The 25,027-nt window shown below is 45.2% G+C and overlaps 1 protein-coding gene across 12 annotated transcripts in view; it reads left to right on the top strand.

The window, feature by feature from the left end:
• Adarb1 (adenosine deaminase RNA specific B1) overlaps nt 1–25,027 on the top strand; it is a 123,634-nt gene that overhangs the window by 53,715 nt on the left and 44,892 nt on the right. For 5 of the 12 annotated variants that reach the window (XM_085679787.2, XM_085679796.2, XM_085679786.2 and 2 more), the window contains one exon: nt 7,002–7,172. Coding sequence is in view for 3 of the 12 variants with exons in the window: in XM_085679797.2 (XP_085535923.2) it covers nt 19,197–19,296 (100 nt within the window). In the remaining 9 variants the exon portion in view is untranslated. The other 7 variants (XM_085679794.2, XM_085679789.2, XM_085679795.2 and 4 more) reach the window with 5 other exon arrangements.

Below are 25,027 nucleotides of genomic sequence, written 5' to 3'. Positions count from 1 at the left end.
TGTGAAAACCCTCACAGATACATCCAGTAGCAGTGTGTCATCTGGGGACCCAGGGTCACTCATGCTAAGAAGAAAAGTTCATTTGACTGGACACTGCCTCAAGAGGTTATGTGAGGTACTGTTGTTGAAGCAGGAGTCTCTGTTACTCCTTATCTGCATGTGCTCCACCCTGACTTCAATCCTCTTGCCTTTGTTAGTCTGTCAGCTATAACTGGGTGAAAGTACCTTTACTTTCAAGTTATAAAAATAGTTCCCTAAAAGCAAGAAAAAGCCATAGTGAAAATGATGTGGCTGATCATCCTGTTTAGTGACAAAGAAAATCTCAGCCCCTGTAGCCCTTTATTAATTATGTAGAAAATTCTCAAGGCCCACCCAGCAAGATGGTATTTGTTCCTTTCCAGTGCCCAAACAAACAAAGTCTGCCAGGATGTGAGCACCTGACCATGGCAGAGGCCCTCCTCCTGGGGCCTGAGTGCCCCCTCCCCGACACCTGTCGTGTGCTCAGGGGTGGACAGTTCTCCCAGGAGGGTGGACCTGAGGAAGAAGGTACCAGCCAGCATCTCTCTCACTCACTACCTCCACTCTGTTCTCAGCATGAGGCCAGCACCCACACTGGCTTGCTGGCTTGCTCCTTGGGCTCTGTCTCTCTGTGTTTTTCTGTATATCTCTTTCCATGTCTGTCTTTCCTCTGGTATCTAGCTCTAGAACTACAGAGCTCATTCATGATATTAGGATTATTAGATTCTTCTTGAACTGATCATAAACAGTCAGATGTTGGAAACTCCATTTGTTTAATGAATTCTTTTAATATTTGCAACAGGCCTTAACTTCACATGGAACATTAGATCACTGAAAGCTTGAAATAGTATTTTCTCTAAAGTCATAAAAGTATTTCCAAAAATGTTCACTAATTCACTTAAAAATTGCAAGATGGGGACAGGGCCTGTAGTTCAGTTGTTGAAGTGCTTGCCCAGCATGCATGAAGCTCTGTGATTGACTCCCAGTACCACATCAACCAGCCTCAGTTCACACACTTCTAATCTTAGTTCTCAAAATATAGGGGCGAAAGGATCAGAAATTTAAAGTCATTTGTGGCTGCATACTAAGTTTGAGGCCCGTGTGGATTGTATGAGATTCAGTATGTGTGGGGAGTGGGGGGGGGGGTGTTAAAAAATTCCATAGAGTCAGAATTGACAAAAAAACAAAAAACAAAACAAAACTGTGAACATATTTAAAAGTGAACTGTAACATGAAGGGGCTGGCTTGTTGGGGTTTCCGTCCCGCCCGGTACCCCATAGCCGGCAAATCCCAGAGAGAAATCACACACAGGACTCCATAAGGTTATAAACTGATTGGCCCATTAAGTCAGGCTTCTTGTTAACTCTTATAACTTATGTTACCCCATTATCCTTATCTACATTAGCACATGGCTCCATACCTTTCTCAGCTGGGCAAGTTACATGCTGCCTCTTCGGTGGTCTGCGCAGGAGTGGCAGAGGGAGCTTCTGCTTCCAGAATACTCCCAGTCTCTTTGCTCCACCCCTACTTCCTGTCTGGCTTTCCCGCCTATACTGCCTGCCTGGCCAATCAGCATTTTATTAAAGTATGATTGACAGAATACAGACAATTCTCCCACACCATTTCCCTCTTTTTTTTTAAACAAAGGAAAATACCCATAGTCCATTTGTTGGGAATGTGGGCGTAGTATTTCAGGCTACTTCCTGCTGGTTGGGGGTGCTGATGATCTTATGGGGACCTAAAGAAAATTTAGTTATAATCAAGTCCTGACTGGAGTATCCTGTGAGTCTTGATCATCTCAGGCAGCAGTTTTGAATCTGTTCTGGATATAGAACTCTGTCATCTGGGCCATCTGTTCCTATTGGAGATTTCTCAGGTGGTCTTCCTTGATCAAAGATGATTTTTCTTAACCCAGAATGAATCCATAGCCTTTCATTTTCTGTGGAAACAAAAGCAAAATCTCTTCTCCAAAGTAACAAACCTTTTGACTTCAGTTTTGAAGCCAAGGTATTTTCAAAATTCCTATCTTGGGTTAGTTCAGCAGTATTTATAAACAACAGTCCTTTAGCAGCTGTTGCTCCTTCCTCAACAATCAAACAATTCAAAGAGAGCATAATAGCATACAGTATCAAGATTCTCTGTGTATTTTCCATCTTTATTTTCACCTCTATTTCTTCTATTTTTACTTTTACTTTTTGAGACAGGATCTCTCTATATCTTTGTCCTGGAATAACTCTGTAGACCAGGCTGTCCTTGAACTCACAGAGATCCCACCGTCTCTGCCTCCCCAGTGCTGGGATTAAAGGTGTGTACTACCACACCTTGAAATCACAGAGGTCAACTACCTCTGCCCCTTAAAGTCTCAGAGGTCAACGTACCTCTGCCTCCCAGGTGTTGGGATTAAAGGTGTGTACTACCACACCCAACTACTTTCTTTCTTCCCTTTTCACCCTAAGAACTTTAACCTTTAACCTGCATGTATTTTTAACACATAGTAAACCACTTAGAGGTTTTCTTCAACTTTGAGTCTTTCTTTTACTATATATCTCTCTTTTTCTGACTACAGGATTCATTAAGGAGAGGATGAAAGCCATGGCTTTGATGGCTGAATCCAGCCCATTCCTTGGCTTTCCAGCCTCACAGCAGAGGTACCGCTCTATCGCCACAAGTCTATGGCGTTTCAAGGTCCTTGCCAGCAAGCAAGCTGCATCATTCTGCTCACAGACCACACTCAGTCGGACTGCCTGCCTGGAAGAGTCAGAGTTTGCCCTGGCAGGACGGCCGGCATTTTAAAACAGCGCAGCTTTTTTCCTGCTACGACTGAAAACCGAAAAGCATGCGTTCAGCTTTTCATCAACACCGTTTAAGTGTTTCGTAGCAGGACCTCTTAATGAGCTGCAACGTTTTGCAGCTAAAGCTGAGTCAGGAAGCCTCTCTTAGATGAAAGCATTTGCTTGCCTCTAGCAAGCAGAGCAGACCCGAGAAATTGCTGCTACCAACAAAACATGCTTTACTCTATTCTTTCCCAAGCTTTCTCAGGCTTTCTGTGGATTCAGTTATCGATGTCTGGGCGCCATCTGTAACATGAAGGGGCTGGCTTATTGGGGTTTCCATCCCGCCTGGTACCCCACAGCCGGCAAATCCCAGAGAGAAATCACACACAGGACTCCATAAGGTTATAAACTGATTGGCCCATTAGGTCAGGCTTCTTGTTAACTCTTATAACTTATGTTACCCCATTATCCTTATCTACTATCCTTATCTATTAGCCACATGGCTCCGTACCTTTCTCAGCTGGGCAAGTTACATGCTGCCTCTTCGATGGTCTGCGCAGGAGTGGCGGAGGGAGCTTCTGCTTCCAGAATACTCTCAGTCTCTTTGCTCCACCCCTACTTCCTGTCTGGCTTTCCCGCCTATACTGCCTTCCTGGCCAATCAGCGTTTTATTAAAATGTGATTGACAGAATACAGACAATTCTCCCACACCAGTGAACAGTATTATCACAGTTGAGTTTATGAGAAGATGGTGATACTTCCATATCTGCCCCAGCCTTTGCTGACCCTTGCTTGTCCCTGCCAGGGAGCCAGACTGTGTGAGCCATGTAGTGCCCCTGCATTTCCCAGGAGGCTTGTGTAGGTGGAGCTTTGTATGTGCCGTGAGCCCTTAAATTTCCATAGTCTGTTCTTAGGATGTTAGTCTGTGTCAGAGAAAAAAAAAGGGGGTTAAATTAAAACCCAAACTGGCATGAACTGTTAGAATACACTTTGGTCCTGTTTCAGAGCATCCTTCAGTGGAATAGTGAGCTCAGCTGCTAGTGTCTCTCTATGAAGGATTGTTATTCTTAAGTTTTACTGTATGCACGGTCTTTGTGCTGGGTCTGTGTGCTGGTGTGAAGGTGCTGTCCTTATTGAGATGCACATGGTCATGGACTGTAGTTCACTGGCCTCCTACTTTAAAGCAATCCATGAAGCTTCTAAGATTTCTCTTCCCTTTTGATTTTAGCACATTGCTTATTGAAAATCTCACCTATTCGTTTTGGAACCACAGTCCCAGGAGTGGTTGCCAACTTCGGGCTTGCTTTTCTGCTGGGCGCTGGTCACTGAGTTCTCTGAGAGACTCTCCTGTTGCCAGTTCGTACTTCCAGCTTCCAGCTCACACCCTTCAGGCACATTTCTTGCTGCTAACTGGGCTGGAGCCTTCTACCTTACCCCTTCTCTTACAGTGCCTGGACAGTCAGCTGAGGCAGTATCCCTTCTGTCTCCCTGGGTGACAACCCCTCTTCTCTGGGTCTGCGGACCCTCAGTCCTCCTCTTATAACTGCCAGTTCTCAGGACCATGTTAGCATTCCACATGAAGCAGTTTTCATGGTAGGGAGGTTGCTTCTTGGTCCCGGTGCCCTTCCAGGCCCTGGTGATTTTATCTTTGTTGTTTATCAGATGAGCTTGCTGTACCTACACCTGGGATAGCAGCCCTTTGAAAGCACTGTGGCTCTGCCAGTGAGCTTACTTTTAACCCCATGCTTGTGTAATGATGTTGGTTTCATGGCTTTACAAGGTAGAAAATGAGAGTATTTAGTGTTTGGCAGAGCAAAGTCCTTACTCCCATAGTCTGATTAAACTATAATGATAAATATCACTTTAAGACGAAATGCAATTGTTTCATTTAATCAATACAATTATTATGGGCACAGCAAATCTATCAAGTGCTGAGTGATAAATTCATGCTAATACAGTTTGTACTGTACTGCTGTTGGTATTAGCCTTTCCTGTATGAGTGTGTAAGCTGTTGAAGACGCCTTCCAGCTTGATGAGCCTGGAGCACTTGTCAGCTTCTGAGACTTGGAACAGCCACCAAGAGGAGCTCCAGTAGTGGAGGGGATACTAGCTCCTGGGAGTGTCAGTCGGTGTGACTGTCTCTTCCTCCACCCTGAGGGCTGTCTGTTCTTTCAGTCACTCATGTGCCTGTGCAGGCACAAGAGTCACAACTCTGCCTAGTGTGTGTGTATGTGCGTGTCTGCCTGCCATACTTAGTTCCCGTCTCCCTTTCTCCTCAGTATCTCTTCTCCTTTCTGAGGAATATAGAGTCTCCAGCTGCCTTCATGCTGACTCACAGCCCTCATCCCTGACCTGTGCGTGAGGTCCTCTGTTCTTTTCTATGCTACAGGCGGTCATCTGGTGGTAATATCCAACAGGTGGCCATTAGCTAGCCCTATAGCAGCTGCAAGTAATGCTCTGTAAACCAATTGTTATTGAAGACATTTTTCTAATACATTTTTAATATGTTTTCAATACAGAAGAAACTAGTATAAAAGAATAACTTTAACTGCATGACCATGTACCCATCACCAGCTTAAACTAGATGGACGTTGGTACCCAGTGTGCTCCATACTGCTCTTTGATGGCATCTTCCCTCACACACTGGTAGATGCCTTCTACACTACACTTTAAAATTCTGTCTTGACTTTTATCCTCGATTTTCCATTTAAGCTTGCACCTGTGAGGGTATGGTTGGACTTGCTGGGAGGAAACTTCAGGCAGTGGCAGCATCATGCTTCTCCTATTGGTTAACTTGGCAGATCACTGAAACTGGCTTTTGCACTCTCTCACGTGTGCAGCCACAGCGTAACCCATCTTGTTGGGTTGGATTTGTTCACCTCTTATTTAGAGCTTGGACCTCTGTTTGCATGGGACTGACCAGTCTTTTCCCTTTTCATTATCTTGGCAGATATGTTAAACTTCCTGGAGTAGCCGTCTAGGTATGGAGAGTTTGTTGTCGGGTAAATTTTGTTTTCTGATGCTTTCACACATACAGTCTAGTCAGGTATTCTGTTTCTTCTGAAGTCTTTGTAAGTCTGTAATTTTCTTGGCATTTGTTAATTTTACTTAACTTTTAAAAGTTTTGGAGGTGAAATTCATGCTCTATGTTTAGTGTTGCCGTAGTCTGAAGTAATATTTTTATTTGACTGCACTGGGTATTTGACAGTGCATCTCAGTGCAGTGTGACAGTGCATATAAAATAGCATCATGTTTATGATCATCAGGACTGGGATCTTGTGCCCTAGCATGGTGAGGTGATGAAGTAGCTGTTCTGGGCAGCTCTTGCACAAAGTACACTTCATTTTTGCTCCTAGCAAGGATCTACTTAGAAGCCTAGTCACCTCCGAACATAACTCCCCAGATATCTAGGATGGGCTCTGTAGGGTTCTGAGTCTATTATGTGGTGAAGTACTAGTTGAAAACAGGAGAACTGGGCTATAGATATCATTTTGCAGTTAGCCTCTAGGAGCCTCAGGGTTGCCAGAAGGGCAGAAGTGAGGGCTGGGCATATGTGTTCTTGTGTCTGTACTCTCACACACATGTATTTGCATGTGAATGTGTGCATTGTATTTTAAAGAGAATATATTTTACCTGAGGCCTCCTTCCTTTCTAACCCTGGTGTTGTTAGGGTATTCTGTTGGGCCAACAAGATTTAAGTGTGGGTGTAACATGTGCACCGACTTGTGGTGGTCAAGTGACTAGTTACTGTGGCTCCCCTTTAAAAATTCATAAGACCAGCTGGGCGGTGGTGGTGCACGCCTATAATCCCATCACTCGGGAGGCAGAGGCAGATGGATCTCTGTGAGTTCAAGGCCAGCCTGGTCTACAAGAGCCAGTTCCAGGACAGGCACCAAAACTACAGAGAAACCTTGTCTCGAAAAAACAAAAACAAACAAACAAAAAAACAAAAAAAAAAAGAAAGAAAAAGTTCATAAGACCATGTGTAAAATGGAATAAGCTGATGTATAGGAAGAAGACTTTTAGAATTCAGAGTACTGAATCAATGACACATGCCTGTAAGTAATCTCAGCTCTGGGGAGGTGGATGCAAGATCTCAAGTTCAAGGCCAAGCCTACAAATAAGAATATTATTAGAGTTCATTTCTAAATTGGTGAAAAGGCTTTAACCTTGAGTTAAAGTACTGAGTAATTGAATCTTTTATTACAGATCGAGGTTTGTCAAACTGGACATGGAGAACTCTAGGTGTGGCTAAAGGAAGACATCAGCCCAGAGCATCACACCTGCTATTTTAGCGCTGAGCTGTGATCTCACTTTGCTTGTCCTGAAGGAGTTTTGCCTCAGGATTTGAACCAAAATAAAAACTAAACAAATTTCAAGGTAAGTAAAAGCCTTTTAAAATCTCATAAAGTCTGACAGATGACTTTTGTGCCGGCTGTGGTGGCAGAGGCCTGAATTCCAAGTCCTCAAAAGGCTGAGGCAGGAAAATTAAGAGTTCAGGGTCAGCCTGGGATACTTAGCAAAGCCCCGCCTTTAAGAAAAGAAAATGAAAGCTTTAATTAAGTCCCCTGGCTTGCCTTTGAAATGGATTTCACTGAATAATTCTCGGCACAGATTGTTACTCTGGGTTCATTCTGGTCTTTCTGTGGCCATAGTCATTCTTAGACCTCACATCCCACCTGCTGTCCTTGGGACTGACTCTGATTTCATCATTGTTGATAAAGTCAGTGCTTTGTGCCTGGTACTAAGCAAGGTCTTATGAAGGCTTTTTACCATTTCTTACTGTTTTCTTGGATTCTTTTTTTTTTTTTTTTTTTTTTTTTTGGTGTTTCGTTTTTATGACTGTCAGTTAAGTTAGCATCTGTTTCTGTTGGGGTGCTAAAGCCCCCAAGATGCTAGTATGAAGAGTAACTCAGTTATGGCCACATTCAAGAAGGTGAGGGTTGGAAGTTTTTCTTGGTGTGGAGGTAAGCAAAGATGGGAGGACTGTGTCGGCAGAGGGTGCTCTGTGCCTGTAGCCACAGCATGTCCGTGGCTTCACTGCTTCCTCATGTATAGACTCTGCACCTGTGCGGCAGCTCCAGCGTGAGCCATCCACTGACCAGTCCTGCACGGCCGGCTGAAGAGCCTTGATAGCAGTTAGGGTCAAGCGAATAGGTGAGTTACAGAGGGTGTCCACGTGAGCAAAACAGGACAGTTCGCAGCCCCTGGAGATCACCGTGTTTGGGGAACAGCAGTGGACGCTCTTCTCCTGAGTTTTGACTTTGTGCCAAAAAAATGACCCATCCGTTATTTCTGTGCTCACAAATGTTCTAGAACTAAGAACTTTAAAGGAGATTCTGTTTTATTTACATCTGATGTTGATCTTTGGCGGGGCTGTGGTGAGGGGGGGGGCAATCAGGAAGTGGAAAGAACAAAATCACAGTTACCGTCATTGATGTGCCTGGGAGTAGAGTTTTATTTTTGCTGATGGCCCATCTTTTAGCTCCATTAGTGATGTGAAGTCAGTTTGCAACCAAAGTTTTCCGAGAGACACCGAACATCCCAGAGCTGAAGTGAATCTGAAGAGACCTAAAGGTTCATGCTGCTTCTCTGAGCTCAACTAATGACTACCTGTTTTTAATGCCATAGAAATTAAGCATCGCCTTACTTCTGTCATGTATATGAAACAGCAAGATTCCTATGTAATGTAAGCTCTAGAGGAGTGAGCTATTTATAGCCCTTTCACAAATAAATTGTTTTTAAAGAGATACAAGAAAATCAGGTCACAAGGCACTAGGTAAAGCATGTGTTGAGCAAGCAAAGCTAAAGACTGGAATAATAAAGTATTAGCATTGTGGAGTGTGTCTCCTCCTACTGGCTCTTTGTGAATAAATGCTAGCCACAGTCTAGAAGTTGTGTATTGCTTTTAATTTGGGTGATGTAAGCTAATTTTGGCAGCAGTTTGGTGTTTTTGTTTTTTCTTCAGGTTTGAAGAAAATAACATGTAATCTTTTGGCTGAAAGAGTCTTTCTCTCTTGCTCACATGTCTACTTTATAACAGGCACTCTCCTCGGACAGGCATGGCACTGTGCTGGGGGCTTTACATCTAGTGCTGGCAGGCTGGCTGTGCTATCTTGGTAAGAAGTGGAGTAGAGGTTGAGGATTACTGCTGGCAGAGGTACTGGGGTTCCCTCTTAAGGTGATGCAATCTTGTGTTCTTTGCATCACAGGGGTTACATTGCTGAAAAAAAAAAACCCATATGATAAAGATATACAAACATCATTATGCTTGTGTGTAAATCACAAGTAGGTCTTCACATAGCTCACTTTAGACAACTTTTGGTGTGTGTCTTAGTCAGGCTTCTTTAGAGGAACAGAACTGATAGAATTGACCCCTCTATGTCAAATGGAATTTCTTAGAGTGGTTTATAGGCTGTAGTCTTGCTTGTCAGACAGTTACTGTCTCCTGACAGAAAGACAAAGAATCTGGAAGGTGATTAGTTCATGAGGCTGGATGCCCAGCAGCCTTCATCTGATGCTGGAGTTCCAGAGGATTCCTAGAGAGCTCAGCACTGATCTTCAGTCTATCCTGAAGAATTCTGAAGTGGGCTCTAATACCAGCAAATGAATGCCTCAGCAACAGGATAGATGAACAGTGAGGGTGAGGACAAGCAGGCAAAAGGCAAAAGTGCCTTCCTTCCATGTCCTTTTACGTGAGCTGCCATCAGAAGTGTGGCCAGAATAGGAGTGGGTATCCCCCCCCACAAATGATCCAGTCAAGAAAATCCCTCACAGGCATGCTTGGTGTTTAGATGATTTCAGATGTAGTCAAGTTGACAAACAATATTGGCTACTATAGTACAGTGTATAATTCTGTTTTGGGAGGGTCCTTCTCATTTCCTAAAATCTATAAAGACCTGCATTACTAATGACCAAACCCCTGTACCTCCATCTGCTACCACTACTGAGTTCCACTCCTGTTTCCTCTCTCACAGTCCCAACTGTCTGTCTATCTGAGTGGTACATGGTCCATAGTTCTCTTAAGGATCTGACCCATGCCAAGATCAGGAACATCTCCAGGGACTGGTGCTTCAGAGGACTCCAGGAACTAGTACAGGGGCTGCCAGGGCAGTAGTCTGGAAGGTGAATGGAAACTCATCCATGAGCTGGGAGGAGTGTATTCCAGAGTCCTAAGGTACAAATTGCACAAAACCCTTCCAGATCTTGCCCTAGAAACCTGTTCATAGGCTTCTTGATTATTTCTTTCAAAATATTCTTTATAGAGAATTGGAGGGCTGATAAGGTGACTCAGTAGGTAAATATGTTTGCTGCCAAGCCTGAAAAACACTGGGAATCCTCTGACATGTGTGTGGATGTGTGCACACGCGTGCACATGAGCATGCACAAACTCACATATATACACACACATGTATACAAATAAATAATTGTAGTTTGTTTTAAAGGAGCTGAGAGCTGGAGAGATGGCTTAGTGGTAAATAGCTCTGGCTGATCTACTGAGAATCTGAATTCAATTTCTAGCACCCAGGTGCTGAACTCAGATTCTCTGTAGATCAGGATGCCCTAGAACTGGAGCCATGCTGTTTGGTAGTACTTGGTGATAGGGTTAGAATGAAGCTGAATACCATCCTAAGAATCTAGTCACCCACAACTGCTCTCCAAACCTCATTATAGCCTGGAACCAGGGCAGTTGCTGACCCATGGCAAGTCCCATGGAGACCCTTGTGTATGGGGCTGGAGCCAGGAGGGGTGCAGTCTACCCATCCCATGTTGAAAAGGAGCTGAGCTACCCTCATTATTCTGCTTACAGATGGACTGGTGAATGGCCTTGTCACCTTTTCTATGAAAATGTGGTCCCAGTGGCTGGGCTCTGCTTTCTATCATGCTATATCCCGGTGATACATAGACAGATTCAGTAGTCTATGACTGTGATTTCAAAAATGAGCAGTCACCTTCTGTTTGAAATGTGTTGTCTTGAACGCCCTTTCCTTAGAGGGGATGAGCTAAGAAAATGGCACACTCCCTGGATGCAGGGAAGAAATACAGAGTTGCTACTTTTGAGTACACTGTTGGCTTTTGGAGGTTGTCCCTGTATGAGTCACAGTGCTAGTAAGATCCTTTCTACACTTTGTGTTCCTTCACTCATTTACCAACAAGTGTGCCTGCCCTGTGGATGGGCCTAACTGCAGGGAGAGGTAGGGAGGACCATGGGACCTGCCTGGAAGCAGAGAACCCTGGGCTACCACACACTGCCTGCTGTGCAGAGGGCCGAGACCGTGGTGTGGCCTCTGGTTGAGTTCCAGTGCTGCCTAGGAGGAGGCATGTAGTGAACAGGTCACCCTGGATTCTGTCCTTGGGTCCTTTTGACAGGTAGCTGTTGTGATGTTTTACTCTTTGCTCTTTTGGCTTTTGGGGGGGGCCTGCCACCCAGTTCCCAAATAAATCAGACCCGGAGGCTTATTCTTAGTGTCTAGCCTTAGCTTGACTTGATCTTGCCAGCTTTTCTTAAATTATCTTGACTACCTTTTGCTTATATACTTTTTTCTTTCCATTCTTCTGTATATCTTATTTTCACTCTTACTCCATGAGTGGCTGGGTCTCTCTCTCTCTCTCTCTCTCTCTCTCTCTCTCTCTCTCTCTCTCTCTCTGCCTATCCTTTCTTCTGCCTTGCTATTGGCCATTCAGCTCTTTATTAGGACCATTGGGAATTTTAGATAAAATCACAGCTTCACAGAGTTAAACAAATGCAGCGTAAGCAAAAGCAACACACCTTAAAATAATATTCCCCAACAGGTGGCAAGGATACTCTGTGCGGAAGAGGAAGGGGGTGCAGCCTTGGCCTTATCTGTAGCTGGGCAGGATAGTTGTAGTTTTGGAATGATTGAGTCAGTGATCTGAGATTGTTTTCATTTTAAAAGTTTTTGTCTGAGTAAAACTTGTTTTAAAGAACACTAAGTTTTTAAGTGGTTGGATTCCTAGTCTGTCTGTTATGGCTCTTAAGTTTTCAGGATTGTCCATGAAAGTGTAGTAAGGATGTCAAGATCCATCTTCTGGTGTAGTTTGGCAGTAACTGGGCAGCAGCTGGGCAGTAGCTGGACAGTAGCTGGACAGTAGCTGGCTCTCAGCTGGGCAGTAGCTGGGCAGTAGCTGGACAGTAGCTGGCTCTCAGCTGGGCAGTAGCTGGGCAGTAGCTGGACAGTAGCTGGCTCTCAGCTGGGCAGTAGCTGGGCAGTAGCTGGACAGTAGCTGGCTCTCAGCTGGGCTGTAACTGGGCAGTAGCTGGCTCTTGGAAGGTGGCTGTTGTTTCCTCTTCACTAAATAGCTGCAGAATCCTTGGGGCTGGAAGTAAAGGGGTCTGCAGATCGGGAGAGTCTGAACATACTGATTGGTTCCAGCAGGGCCCCACAGACCGGGGCCTGTGGAGACCCATCAGTGTACCTTTGCCACATTGCTGTATGACACTGAAAAGCTTTCTCCCAAGAAACATCTGACAAAACTTGGAATACTGAAGGCCCTGGATGCCTCCTTTACCCACAACAGCCATGGCAAGGAGCTGCCCACCATGGTGAGGGAGCTGCACCCCCTTCCTTGGTGTCTATCCGGAATCAAACATTATGTGTCTTTCTGTGACTCCCTAGAGTTCTCAGGCCTTTGTGACTAGTGATGGTCAAGGTCCGTTGACTACACAGAGAGAGTAACTGTAAAAAGGACAAGGTTAGGGCCAGGTACTTCTCTGCTCTCAAGTATGTATGCCCCCTGGTGGTCTTAAGCAGAGATGTGAACCAAAGGACAAAGTTGGCAAGGCTTTGCCAGCAACATGAAGTGAACCCAGTGCAGGAATTGAATAGGTATTTAACTGACAGGTTGCAGGAGGTGGGCACCCTAGGTAGGAGCAGGGTGAGACAGAAAGGGCACCAGGCAACGTAGAAGCCAGACAGCATGGGACTGGGCAGGGCCTGTGTAAGTGCCCATGGTAGGGAACAAGTCTAAGGAGAGATTTGGAAAGATTTTTGACCTATTCCAAAAAAATGTTCAGTTTCTCTCACACTGCCACCAAGGGAGAGACACCTTCCTCTTGTCCTCTGCAGTCAACCTCCACGTCCCAGTCAGTATCCTGGTTCTTCCTGGCCTCAGCACACCCTCTGAAGGAAATGTCCGTAATTTCCAGCTCTCAGATCAAGTACCAAGTGTCAGCTCCTAACAGCACTCTCTGGGTGTCATCTGGCCCATCTCAGAGCTACGCTCGCCAGCAGGTGGTGCTGTAGGATCACTGCAGAGAGCAGTGCGCCAAGCAAAGCTGTTGCATCAGCACCAGGGGCTGAGCCAGTAGAACAAGTTACATTCCCTCCATTTTAACGTGATAAGTGTAAGCTTGCCACGACAAAGAAGGTGTGTGTGTTGTTGCTGCTTACTGTTTCAGCATTTGTGCTCTATTAAAGAGTAAACTAGAGCAAATGTGCTTTTGCTGTAGTAACACGTGGAGCCTGAGTCCCAAGGTTGGCATGCTGCTTGTGATTGCACCTCAGCAAGTGCAGGGCCTCAGCAGCTGCCAGGCCCCTCAGGGCAGCATCAGCCCTGACAGCTTGAGAGCCTCTGAAGCTAAGACATACACTCCCAGGTTAGCCCAGGATTTGTCCCAAGGCTGCTTTCAATGGTTGACAGATGAAGATTCAGGGAAGTAAATAAGTGAGCACTTGTGTATAAGCCTGGCCCATTAGAGATGAAGCAGCCTTTGGTTGGGGTACTAGCTCTAGCTTGTGCTATAACCATGGTGATGCATGTACCTGTGTAGATTGTAGACTGCACAACTCCTTAAACAAGCATGGCATGAATGGCTGTAAAGCAATTGATGGGTGTCTGGTTCTTCTTATACAGTCATTGTAAAGCCTCCTTACTGAGATTTGGTGAGATTTAAGTGAGCATGTATAGGGTACATGTATAGACACTTGTAGTATGGATGGGTGCCATTGAGGCACTCACGGTAGCATGTTCCCTGGGGAACTCCCTGCTCTACCCCTACCTCGCCTAGCACCCCCGCCCCATCTAGACTCCTGCAGTGCTTCTTCAGGCACTGCCCTGCCCTTGGTCATCTAGGCCAGTCTGCTGATAATCTAGTGTACCTCTGTAGGAGAGTCCCAACCCCTTGTCTCCAGTGTTGGCTTTCCTCTTGATTTCCAGACTCAGACCCTGCTAACTGTGTGCTCCTGTGGATCTGCAAACACCCAGATCCTGCTCCTTTGCTCTGTGGTCCCCCTCTCTGTTCTCCTTTGCACTTTTCTTGGATTCCACACTCGTATCCAGGAAGCTGTTGGCTGTGCTTCTGAGATCATGGGATGCTTGCTTACTGCATCTTAAACTGTTGTCCCTGAGTCGTGACTTGTGTTCCTGCATTAAGCGTTACCTCTGACTGCTCCCTCCTAACCTCCAGCATTCTTAAAACAAGGTCAGAACCAACAGTCCCATGGTAGTCCCCTCTATTGAGTGACTGCCACTTTGCCTAGGAAGTCCCACATGCTCAGCCCGTAGACCCCTTCTTTCATCTCTGGTTGGCAGTTAGGCCAGCACCTAGCTGGGCACTGCCTACGGAATATGAATGCTTTATGTTCATGGCCAGCTCCCTCACCAGCCTGAGGTCCATTTTCCTACTGTCTTATCAGCGTGGAGAAACCTTACCCCATGCTGACCACTCTAGGCATCTCTCCACTACCCACAGGGCATGCTGTGTCATCTAGCTGTCTGATGCTCCCTGTGCATCCTTCTTGTCCTTGTTTGAACATAGGTTTCAGGAAAACAGTCATGCGTTTTTGTCTCCTGATGTTTTTTGAGCATCAAGGACATCCTGTGCTCCAGTAAATGTGAGTTAGATAAGGGGATATTTTTCTGGTTTTCTTATTAAATACTTCTGAGGCATTTTAATATTATATTGAAGAGGAGCTAGAGAGATGACTTAGTGGTTACAGAGGACCCAGTGCTGTCCCCAGTATTTATATGGTAGTTCCCAACTATCCAGATCCATCCAGGGTATTTGATATCTCCCTCAGACCTCCAAGGGCACCAAACATACACACACACACACACACACACACACACACACACACACACACTCACATGCTCCTTAACATTTTTCAAATATTATATTGAGGAATGTTACATTTTCTCACATTTTGGGTTTATGTAAATAATCGACTCAGGGTTTATAATTCAGCACCCCCCAACTCTGTTTCTTTGAGACAGGTTTTTCTGTGTGTAGACCTGGCTGTCCTGGATTTCATTCTGTAGACCAAGCTGGCCTCGAACTCAGAGATCCACCTGCCTCTGCCTCCTGAATGCTGGGATTAAAAGCATGTATCAGCACACCTGGCTTGAAGTGTTTTTTAAATTACACCCAGTTTGTGTGATTGTCAGGGAAGCCACTTCTGCAGCATTTTTTTTATTTTCATGAATCAGACATGAAATTTTGATGCTTTTCTTAACTAATCCTAAAGATAGAAGAAATTGGAAGGCAAAAAGAAGAAGAAGAAGGAGAAGGAGGAGAGGAGAAGGAGAAGGAGAAGGAGAAGGAGAAGGAGAGGAAGAGGAAGAGGAAGAGGAAGAGGAAGAAGAAGAAGAAGAAGAAGAAGAAGAAGAAGAAGAAGAAGAAGAAGAAGAAGAAGAAGAAAGAAGGAAATGGTATACACAGAGAGAGTTAGGACATGTATTCTTCAGTGGAGACTATGGGATGACTCCGTGTTAATTGGCATGTTAAACACACCAGTGTCACCAGAGTTCTTCTTGGCCATATACCCCAGTTTCCAAGAGATCTCATGCCATGTTCCTTGTCAAACTGCTGCAATCAAAAATCACACTGACTCTCAAGAAGGCCAAGTCAATCATGTGCCCTGATTTGTGCTGTCAGATGAGATCCAGATGGCTGCTGTGAGAAGACAAGTGCACACAGCACCAGCTTTGCTCACTGTTGCCTAGATGCCAAGTCTCTGCTGTTAAATACAGCAAGGGACTCAATGTAATTGAGTGGGGCCAAGCCTTTCCAGTTCCTTATTCCAATAACTGAGGTTCACTTACTTTCCTTTTAAGTGATTATCTTCTCTGTGGCTCTGTGGCTTGGTGCTCGTCCCCGTAGGTGCTTTTGACTCTGTGGTGGGAGCTGTACCGTACACCTGATCTTGATTGTGGCTTTGGATGTCCAGTGGCTATTCAAGCACAGGCAAGTAGATTTTTGTCCCAGTGACTTGTGACAAGAAACTATAGAACCTGCCTCCTAGATTGGAGACGGTGTGACCAGATGTTTTTCAAAACAGGTCATCTTCTCCCAAGACCAAACATCCTGGGGGCACAGTAAAAACACAGCAACAGCAGAAGAGGAGTTTCATATCCCAGCTCAGGAGCCTCTGAGTGTGACCAGCAGTCTTCACAGTGTGGTTCCCACAGGCTTGTTCTTAGAGGTGTGGGATAGGTCTAGATCACCCTGGGGCTGGTGTCCAAACCTATGAGGCCATCTGGCCCTCTGTAGTGCCTCTAGGCATTTCTACTGCCTTATTCTTGGCAGCCCCTCCCACTCATGCTGCCTGCCTGGCAGGAGGCCTAGTGAGGTGGCAGGCCTGACACACAGCCCTCTTGAACTAACTTTGGAGACATGTCAATGTTGCTACCAAAACTAGCCACTAATCTCTGTGAAAGGGTTTCTTTGTTTCCCATACATGGGACAGCCTTAAAGGCACTTCCCCCGTAGCCAGTCTTTCCTTAGATGTACTATTGGTACCCAAAGGAGGATTGTCCTCTGTTACCAAGTGTGCAGGGCTCCAACAGCCTCAGGAAGTGTAAACACAGTATAAAGGCATTAAAGCTGAATAATTGCTTGTAGGTATTGGACTTGGCTCTGATTGCTCTTGCCTACTGATAACCCCTCTTTATATCTGTGGAATATATCTACCTCCAGTCATGGGTTGAAAGTTTTTGGGAAAATTGCTTCTGGGCTGAGCATGTATAGACTTTTACTTGCCATTTCTAATTAATATAGTGTGACAAATACTCATATAGCATTTGTGTTGTACTGGGTATGAAAATTACTTGTAGGGTGACTTAAAATCTGTGAGAAGATGAGTGCACAGGTCATGCAGATTCTGTGCCACTTATGTCAGGGACCTGAACTTCTACACATCTCGTATGGGGGCAGGTATCTTGGATCCATTCCTTGATGATACTGAAATCCAATAGCCCTCGAGTGATGGGTGAGAGTCCTGAGAGCTGAGAGTTTCATGGGTGGGGAGAGGCTGTACTGAAGCCAGAGCCCAGGTGAGTGGGTTCCAGGCTGGGTTCCCCTGTCAGTGACACTAAACCATGTGCTAAGGTGGTTTGTGCAGGAACTAATCAGGAAGGGAAAGTGTGACAAGGAGGGATCTGTCATCCTAGCTGGGCTTAGGAGAATCAACTCTCTGGTAACCCCTGTTGGTCTGGTCCCCGGCAGTCTAGGGAGTAGGAACAGGGCTGGCATCTGCCTGTCTCAGCTGCTTACTACAGTGCCCTCTCAGGAGCTGAGCTCTATGTCCTCTGGTGTCTGATCTTCCCCTGGAAGCATGCTTCTCTCCTCTGCTGCCCACCTCAGCATCCTTTCTTCTCTGCCAGCCTTCCATCATTCCTTTTCTCTGCTTTACAGCCATGACTGCCACCAGCCCTGTCTGTTTACATCCTACCCTCCTACCAGTCCACTGTAGGATATAAATGTGAATTCTGTGTGTCTCTCAGGACAAGTTCTAAAGTATTGTTTAAGCTGGAAGAGCCCTTTCAAATCAGACCCTGCTTGCTACCCATGATACTAACTCACCGTTGTGCCACCACAGAGCACTACAGGTTCAGTCTCATCTTCCCAAGGGCTCTTGGTTCTTGCCCTTCTTAGCAGATACTTCCAGGACCCCCCCCCCCACACACACACAGACATCTTATAGGTGTCTCCTGAGGCATTCCTGCCTCCTGTGGTGAGAGCGTGGATCATGTATTAAGTTAAGACTTCACCATGCATATACATGAGCCATTGTCATCTGTCAGCATCAGGTCATCTCCAGGACAGCTGCAGCCTCCCTGGGCCTATTGTCTGCAATTGTTACTGGCCTGAACCTGATATAGCAGGGTGGAGGTTTGAGATAAGAGTACAGTGAGAACAACATATCTTGCCTAGATTTTAAAAAATTAAATCAATGTATTACTGAAACAGTGTTTTTGTTCTCCAACAAATATGCCTTCAGAATGGAAAGAACATGTGGAAAGATGGGTTTTTATGACTGAAAGTTGGCAAAAGAGCAGAGACGCCTGAATGAAGTTGTAACTACATGTGTCTGGGTATTCTGTGGTAAGCTCATTCATGTTGGAACAAATAGCAAATCAAGATACCATGTTTTGTTGATAATAGCAACCTAAAGAAGTGTTGGCAGCTAGGCTATAACCTATTTCTATACATTTTAAGATAAAAACAAAACAAAAAGTTCAGCAGGGACATACAGCCGTGAGGTCTTCCTGTCTGGCCCTTTACAGAAAAGAAGCATGTGAAGTCTTAATCTAAAGGATTAAAAAATTAAAATATATAATTGAAAGTATACACAATTTGCACATATTTCTTGCTGGGCAGAGTACTGTCCTAGGCTAGGCTGGCTCTGTGTGTTAGTTCCCTAGGCATGATGGAAAACATAGAGGTTAGTGTCTTCCCCAATCCTTCAGCACTGATCATCAGTGCCCATACCCTACACTCTTGAAGGAACCAGGTCAGCACTGGTCCCAAACACATGAATGAAGAGAGGAGGGCATACCTGGGAGACTGTGAGTGAAGGTGGTCTTGTCCCAGGGACTCTGTTGGGCCAGCCTCACCATTCACTGGCATGTTTATGACTTTTCTCGTCTCCCTTCTTCACTCTGTCTGCATTGTGGTTTGTAGCAGCCTGTTTTTAGTTTTCTTTTTTCTCCTGCTCTTTTATTTTACAAACTACTCCATTATTGATATTCATATTATTTTATTTATTTCACTTTTATTTATTTTATTCATAATTTAGGAAGTTTTGTTTAAACAGGACTTTGATGTTTGTTGTAAGAGACTTTTCCCAGAAAGGTTTGCAGCCACCCCAATGTTTTGTGCTGGAATTAGAGGGTTAACTGTCACATGTCACTTTCTGGGGGTGTGTGCAAGGAAATCATTGTGCATTTGGGTCCCATTCAGCCCAGTTCTGCCTAGTTCCGAGGCTTAATGAATGAGCCTGAGACAGAGGAGCAGTCAGTCACTCAAATCCTGCCGGCAGGGGTGGCTGTCGACTCAGTCCCAGCTTTGCACACTGAAACGACTCTCTGTGTTATTGCTGAGCGACCGAGGAACGCAGAACGAGCTTGGGACTAGCAGGGGCTGGCAGGCACTCATCAGTCCATATGGCATCGCTGGGCTTGGGGACTTTGACCACGGGCGCCTTCCTCAGCATCGTGAGGCGTCGGTATAAAAGGAGGCGCAAGAAGCGCTCTGAGAGGAAAGGTAATTACTCGGATATATAAGTGGAGTTAGCATGCCACATGAAAGTGTCTTCTGGGGTGGACTGCCTCATGGCTCAACCTTGCTAGTGCCAGCTGCTTCTCTGCTTCACTGTTAATTTTACTACCTCTTTTCAGCTGATACTTTATGGAATTATTAGGGCATGCCGACAAAGGAAGCTCTGAAAACACGTTTGTAAGTATGAGCAGAGAGGTTCTTTCAGCTTCTGTCTACAGGGTGCTTTTGGAAGGATGTTTGTAAGGCTGCAGAAGTTTGAAGCTTTAACATTACAAGACTTTTCTGTAGAGATGATTCGTAATGACTGCCTTTTGCTGCCTCTCTTCATTAGTGCCTTTTTTCCCTAAATTTGCTTATTACTCTGAGAGGGTAAGACCATAGCTGTCACTGTGGGAATAGTTTCCTTTTGCAAAAGCAGAGGATAAATCCCCACAGTCAGTACCTGGCTTATTTCAGTACTGAGTTCCATTCAGTGTTTTAAGACTTTGAAATCCATAGTTTTTGTTTTGTTTGTTTGTTTGTTTGTTTGTTTTAAAAAAAACAAAAACAGAATCCAAGAGTTGTCCATTACTATAAAAATTTCAAACCATTGGCTTTTGGATGAAAAATATTTCACAAATGCTGCCCACAGTTACTGTCTTCATATAATTGGAAATATTAGAAAATGTCTCAAGGAAAAAATGCTTCTAGCCTGGAGCAGCTGCCGTGAGTTGTGAGACTCACTGCCCCTGCCTGTTTTCTTAGGCATTGCCTAGAGCTACCACTGCACAGGATTAGGGCATGGCCTGTTACCATGGCAGACTCTGAAGCCAGCAATGATAATTCCTCAGGAAATAAAATGAGCTATTGTTTTTATAGGATGAAGAAGAAATTAATTTCAGAGTCAGCAGTCTTTATAGCGTGCTCAGTGTAATGGAGACTTAATTCTACTTAATAGAATGGTGGGGTTTAGAGGACATCACGGTTCCTACATCCTCGTGGGCGCTGTATCTGTGCCCTTGAGGTTGCTACTATATGTGTAGAACAAAGAGAGGCTCAAAAAAGCCCATTTAATTACCCACTTGCTCTCATCTTGAATGAATCCAGTCCTGCTGGCCTTTGTATCTTCAGTTAAGTTTTAAAAGGTTGGAGGTCATAGTGCCAGTCAGGCACACAAAAGCAAAACTATAGGAAGCATTGACCCAATAACCCAGTTTAGAAATGCCAGTTGTTCTGTAGACCCTCATTACGAACCACCTAGCTGGGAGAATGTTGGAGCATCCAAGCCTTATTCTGACCTCATTCTTTGGCCTCACTGCGGTCCCAGCTCTGGGCACCCTCCTTAAGTCCTCTCGAGCTGTCTGCTGCAGGAAAAGTTCTGCTGTGAGGCTGCCTTCTTTAGGCTAGCATCTTAAAGAGCAGAGTATCACATGATAGCAGCAAGGCCTGGACAGTATGGGGACTTTGCTTCTGGCCATGCTTCTAATAAGCTCATCGTCAGTTACTGAGCAGCGTGACTGTGTGTGGTGGCAATTGCTCTTGGTGGTTTATAATATGTCTTTGAAACTAATAGAAACACCTCTAAAACAATGGGGGCTGTTAAGATAGCACATCCAATTATACCAAAGTTATTTACGATGGAAAGTGTGAGCTTTTGAAATACTTTAAGGGGCTACAGAGCATGTGTAATGAATTGCGCTTTTTCTAAGACTGGGATAATGCATGCCTTTTAAAATTTAGTTTTGTGTTGAAACTGCAGTATTAAGCTGCATGTTGAACTGTGGCAACAATACAATTTCAGTGATTTTTTTCCTCTCTCCTGCCTTTCCTGAGTGGCTGCTCTCCCCCTGCCCTGCCGTGCCCAGACAAACATTGGTCAGCTATGTGCAGCAGACTTAGAAGGAGCCACCAACACAGCAGAAAGTCCCATGGGAAGGAAAGCTGTTTAGTCTTGGTGCTGACCAGGCAAATGCTGCTGGTCAAGGCCTGACAGGAGCCTTTGGCATGGTCAGACTGTGGGTCATATTAGAGCCTATTCAGGGGTCAGTCCCAAGCCACCATGTAGGTAGGTGACTGGTGGGGTGAGCTGAAATTCAGAGGTGCTCCTTCACTGTATTCCCCAACCCCACCCCTGCCTTGTGTAAGATCCCATGTCTGTGCCCAGTTCTTCTGCTTTCTCACTGAGTCTTTCGATTGCCCCAAGTGTGAGATCATCTTTAGTCTATTCCCAGTCCTTCTGCTCATACATGAAGGCTGTTGTCAGGTGTTCTGACCTGAGGCCAGCCTCTTCTGCCTTGTTTCCGGGTGGAGATGTGAATGGGGCTGGGTACGTTGCGGCAGTGAAGCTCTAGCTCAGGAGAGACACACACACTCTGAGTACTGTTGGAAAATAGCCCTGAGACGCAGAGCAACCTTCCCTGCTCAGTGTCGTGGGTTAGTCTCAGCTTTAGTCTATGCAGAGAGGTCACTTTGAGAGATGAAGATGAAGGCAAGTGCTGGGATGTAGGATGGAGTGGCCCTAGCCCATCTGCACACCTACCCACTTGTCCAACAAGTTCTCATAAGGAACTTCTGCATTCTGGCATCAAAGATTTGGACATTCACAGCACAGACCTAGAACCAGGATTTCAGTAGTAAGTTGTCCTGACTCTCAGGCATGAGGTTTGTTCTGGAATGGACCATATGAACTTGTCGTGTGATTAGGGAGGTGATTTCTGTGACTTGTGCTGTTACGCTGTTTGTACAGGTAGAGGAAGGACATTCACTAAGCTCTGGTAACAGTAGAAGATACTTAATCTGTGATGTCAGCTATGAGAGGGCCTCACGTGTAGAAAGTTGCTGCTGATTCTCTCCGAACAGCACCACTTGTGGGTACATAGCTCAGATTTTCTGGACTTGGCAGATATGGAGTGTGTCTCATTGTCTTTGTGCTGATGACTTCGTGACACAAGTGAGGACCTTGATGCCAGAGCAAGGGCTCCTCTCAGAGAGGATGCATTCCGTGCAGCATCCTATTCTGGTCTAGCAGCTGAAGTCCTGAATCACACTTGGAATGTGAATTCACACTTGAACTGTTACAGAAATTGGATCCAAAATAAATCCCAGCAATTCCAATTCCCAGTGTAAATGTTAATATTGAAAATACAGTTTTAGAAACATTTTTAGTGGCTTTGCTCCATTTAGTTGTCCCAATGGGAAGGAAAACTAATTAAATATAAAGCTGAATATTCTAGATTTTATATATCCAATATAAATTGCTAAAAATTTTCTGGATATAGCTTTAACTTATTATGTAGTTTTAAATTACATACTAAATATTTTATACTCTGTTTCATCATTTGTTTATAGTGAATGCTCTTCCTAGAGAAAATGGTCTGGATTTGATTTTCTCAGTTAATTCATAGATGTAGACCTGATTTATTACTCCATTTTAGGTCATTATGTTGTTAAATATAAGCTCCATGTTACATGTGTGTTTAACCAAAAAAAAAAAAGTTGAGCTGTGACTTGAATGTATTTATTTAGGGACTGTTTTAGTTTAAACAGCCAGACTTTAGGGCATTACCAGGCTGTGTCTGCTGACCACGGTTAACCCTGTCCAAGATTCTATCACTGTCAGTTTCCTGACTCGCCAAGAACAGTCACTGATCAAGGACATGAAGAGGCATGACAGTAGGCTCTGTGTTGGCCTGGCTTCTTGCTGGAATGTGTTTCGAATTGACCGGAGTACTCACCGTATGCAGGCCATACTGGCGCTCAGTCACAAGGGCCCACTCAATGTGACCTTCACTGCCCCCACGAGGAAGGTGTGTCACTGCTCAAGCCTGGTCAGAGGACCTGCAGACCTTAGCAAGACGCAGCCCAGCTGTTCTCCAGCATCCCCACCACAGCCATCCTGTGTAACTCAGGCTGTTATTGGTATCTGGTAGAGAGGGACCTGAGCAGAGAATTTATGTACCTCAGCCAAGGAGAGTAAAAGTATCTGGAACATACTGCTTAATCTTGATTGTGTCAAACAACTGCCTTTTCCGTTGATCCTTTCACCTTATAAGCCCTTCCAGATCAAGGACCTGACTTGCAGCCATACACTGTCAAGGATAGACTCAGTGCAAAGGAAGCAGACGTGGCTGATGTGGTCCCCTAAGGCACCTTGGTTCTGTGAGCATAGATGTGATCAGGAATGGGGGCGCCCACCTTTATGTACCCTGGGAAATACTTTGCTATGTGCCGCAGACACAGAGATCAAAAGCTTTGTGGGCTTTATAGGCTGTTGTCGGGGCAGGTTACTGCAGATGAGGCCAGCTATGTATGAGAATCTGGGTCACCCAGAGGAAATGTTGACTCTGGGCTTTTGAGACCATCAGTACCTACAATTCCATCTTGACAACAAGCCTGTGTGGCACTTCCTGGGGAGGGAAGTCATGCATACAGATGACATGCTGAATAAAGAGGACATTGGGGCTCTAGTCCTCACCATGGTTATCTCGTACTTGCCGTCAGTATGGGGCCATTTACCCTGCTGCTACCTGACATTATTGGTAAACTTAGCTGGCATTAGCCACATAGCCCCAGTTGTGTGTGTCTCAGCACAATAGATGTGTGTTTACTCAGTCACAGTGGCTAGTCCACAACTGGACAAATTGCTGTCTAGTGGCATACTCCAGCAAAAATTATTCAATTATTTCAAGATAGAAATAATTGGTAAAAGTACATGTTTCCTCTTTTGGTAAAGAATAGTGTGTGGCCATGTTAATGACTAGCCAATATAGAAACAGCTAGCACCCAGGAGTTTCTTGGCCCTCCTTGCACCCTATGGGTTACTTTGAAGAAAAACTGTGGCAGTCATATGACAATGTAAAGCGTTGGGGGTCATGATTGTGGTGGTACGGGCTAGAATGTACCTCTCTATCTAGCACAGCTATTGCCAGGAGGTGGATAGAGCTGTGAAGGGCGGAGCTCAGCCCTCCCCCATGCCATCTTCACTGACCTGTGAGTCATATGGGCTGATAGGAATGGATGGGTACTGGAAGAGAGTTAAGTTGCTTCACCCATGTGGGCTTTGGCTGTGGAAGGGAGTCTACAAGTGTTAGGCCCACCATGTCTAGAGTGGGGGTAGCACCTGGATGGGTTGATGATTAAAGTCTCTCTGAGCAGGTGTTTGACCTGGGCTTGTCTGGAGAGGAGGCAAGCACCCTGCAGTAATTTGAAGGAGAGCACTGCAGATCTACAATTGGGAGAAATCACATCTAGTCTTCTAAGGGATCCCAGTGTTTCTGAAAACCCGCTGTAAAAGAACCATAAGTCATTGACAGGAGATACTTAAAGGCCAAAGAAAGGTGGACAGATCCAGGATGTCAGATGATGTAGCTTATTAGAGACTGGCAAGTGGAAGCATGGTCAGAGAAGCAGGAAGAATGGTGTATTCCCACATCTTGGGGCAGAAAGAGGGTGCTTATTGAGTATTCATCAAAATGGCTCCCATCCTTGCTGGAATGAACTTGATTTGTATCCAGCTAAAACGTAAGATGCCGGCACATTCCTGGTACTGATTGTGAGTAGGAAATGATACAGAAAAATAGATCAGGGTTGCTCAGAGGCTTCACAGCAATTGTGAGGCAAGATGAATGCACTAAGTCAAGCTGAGGGCCTCTAGCCTGGGACAAGATTACAGTTAACAGAGCCCAGGAGGAGATGCTCATGTGGGCCACGGTGGAGCTTGCAGAGTGTGGGCCTGGGA

Source organism: Myodes glareolus, chromosome 18 (genome assembly GCF_982192425.1).
Source record: "Myodes glareolus chromosome 18, mMyoGla1.1, whole genome shotgun sequence".
NCBI classification, from domain to species: Eukaryota; Metazoa; Chordata; class Mammalia; order Rodentia; family Cricetidae; genus Myodes; species Myodes glareolus.
This window is presented reverse-complemented; position numbering and strand designations above follow the sequence as displayed.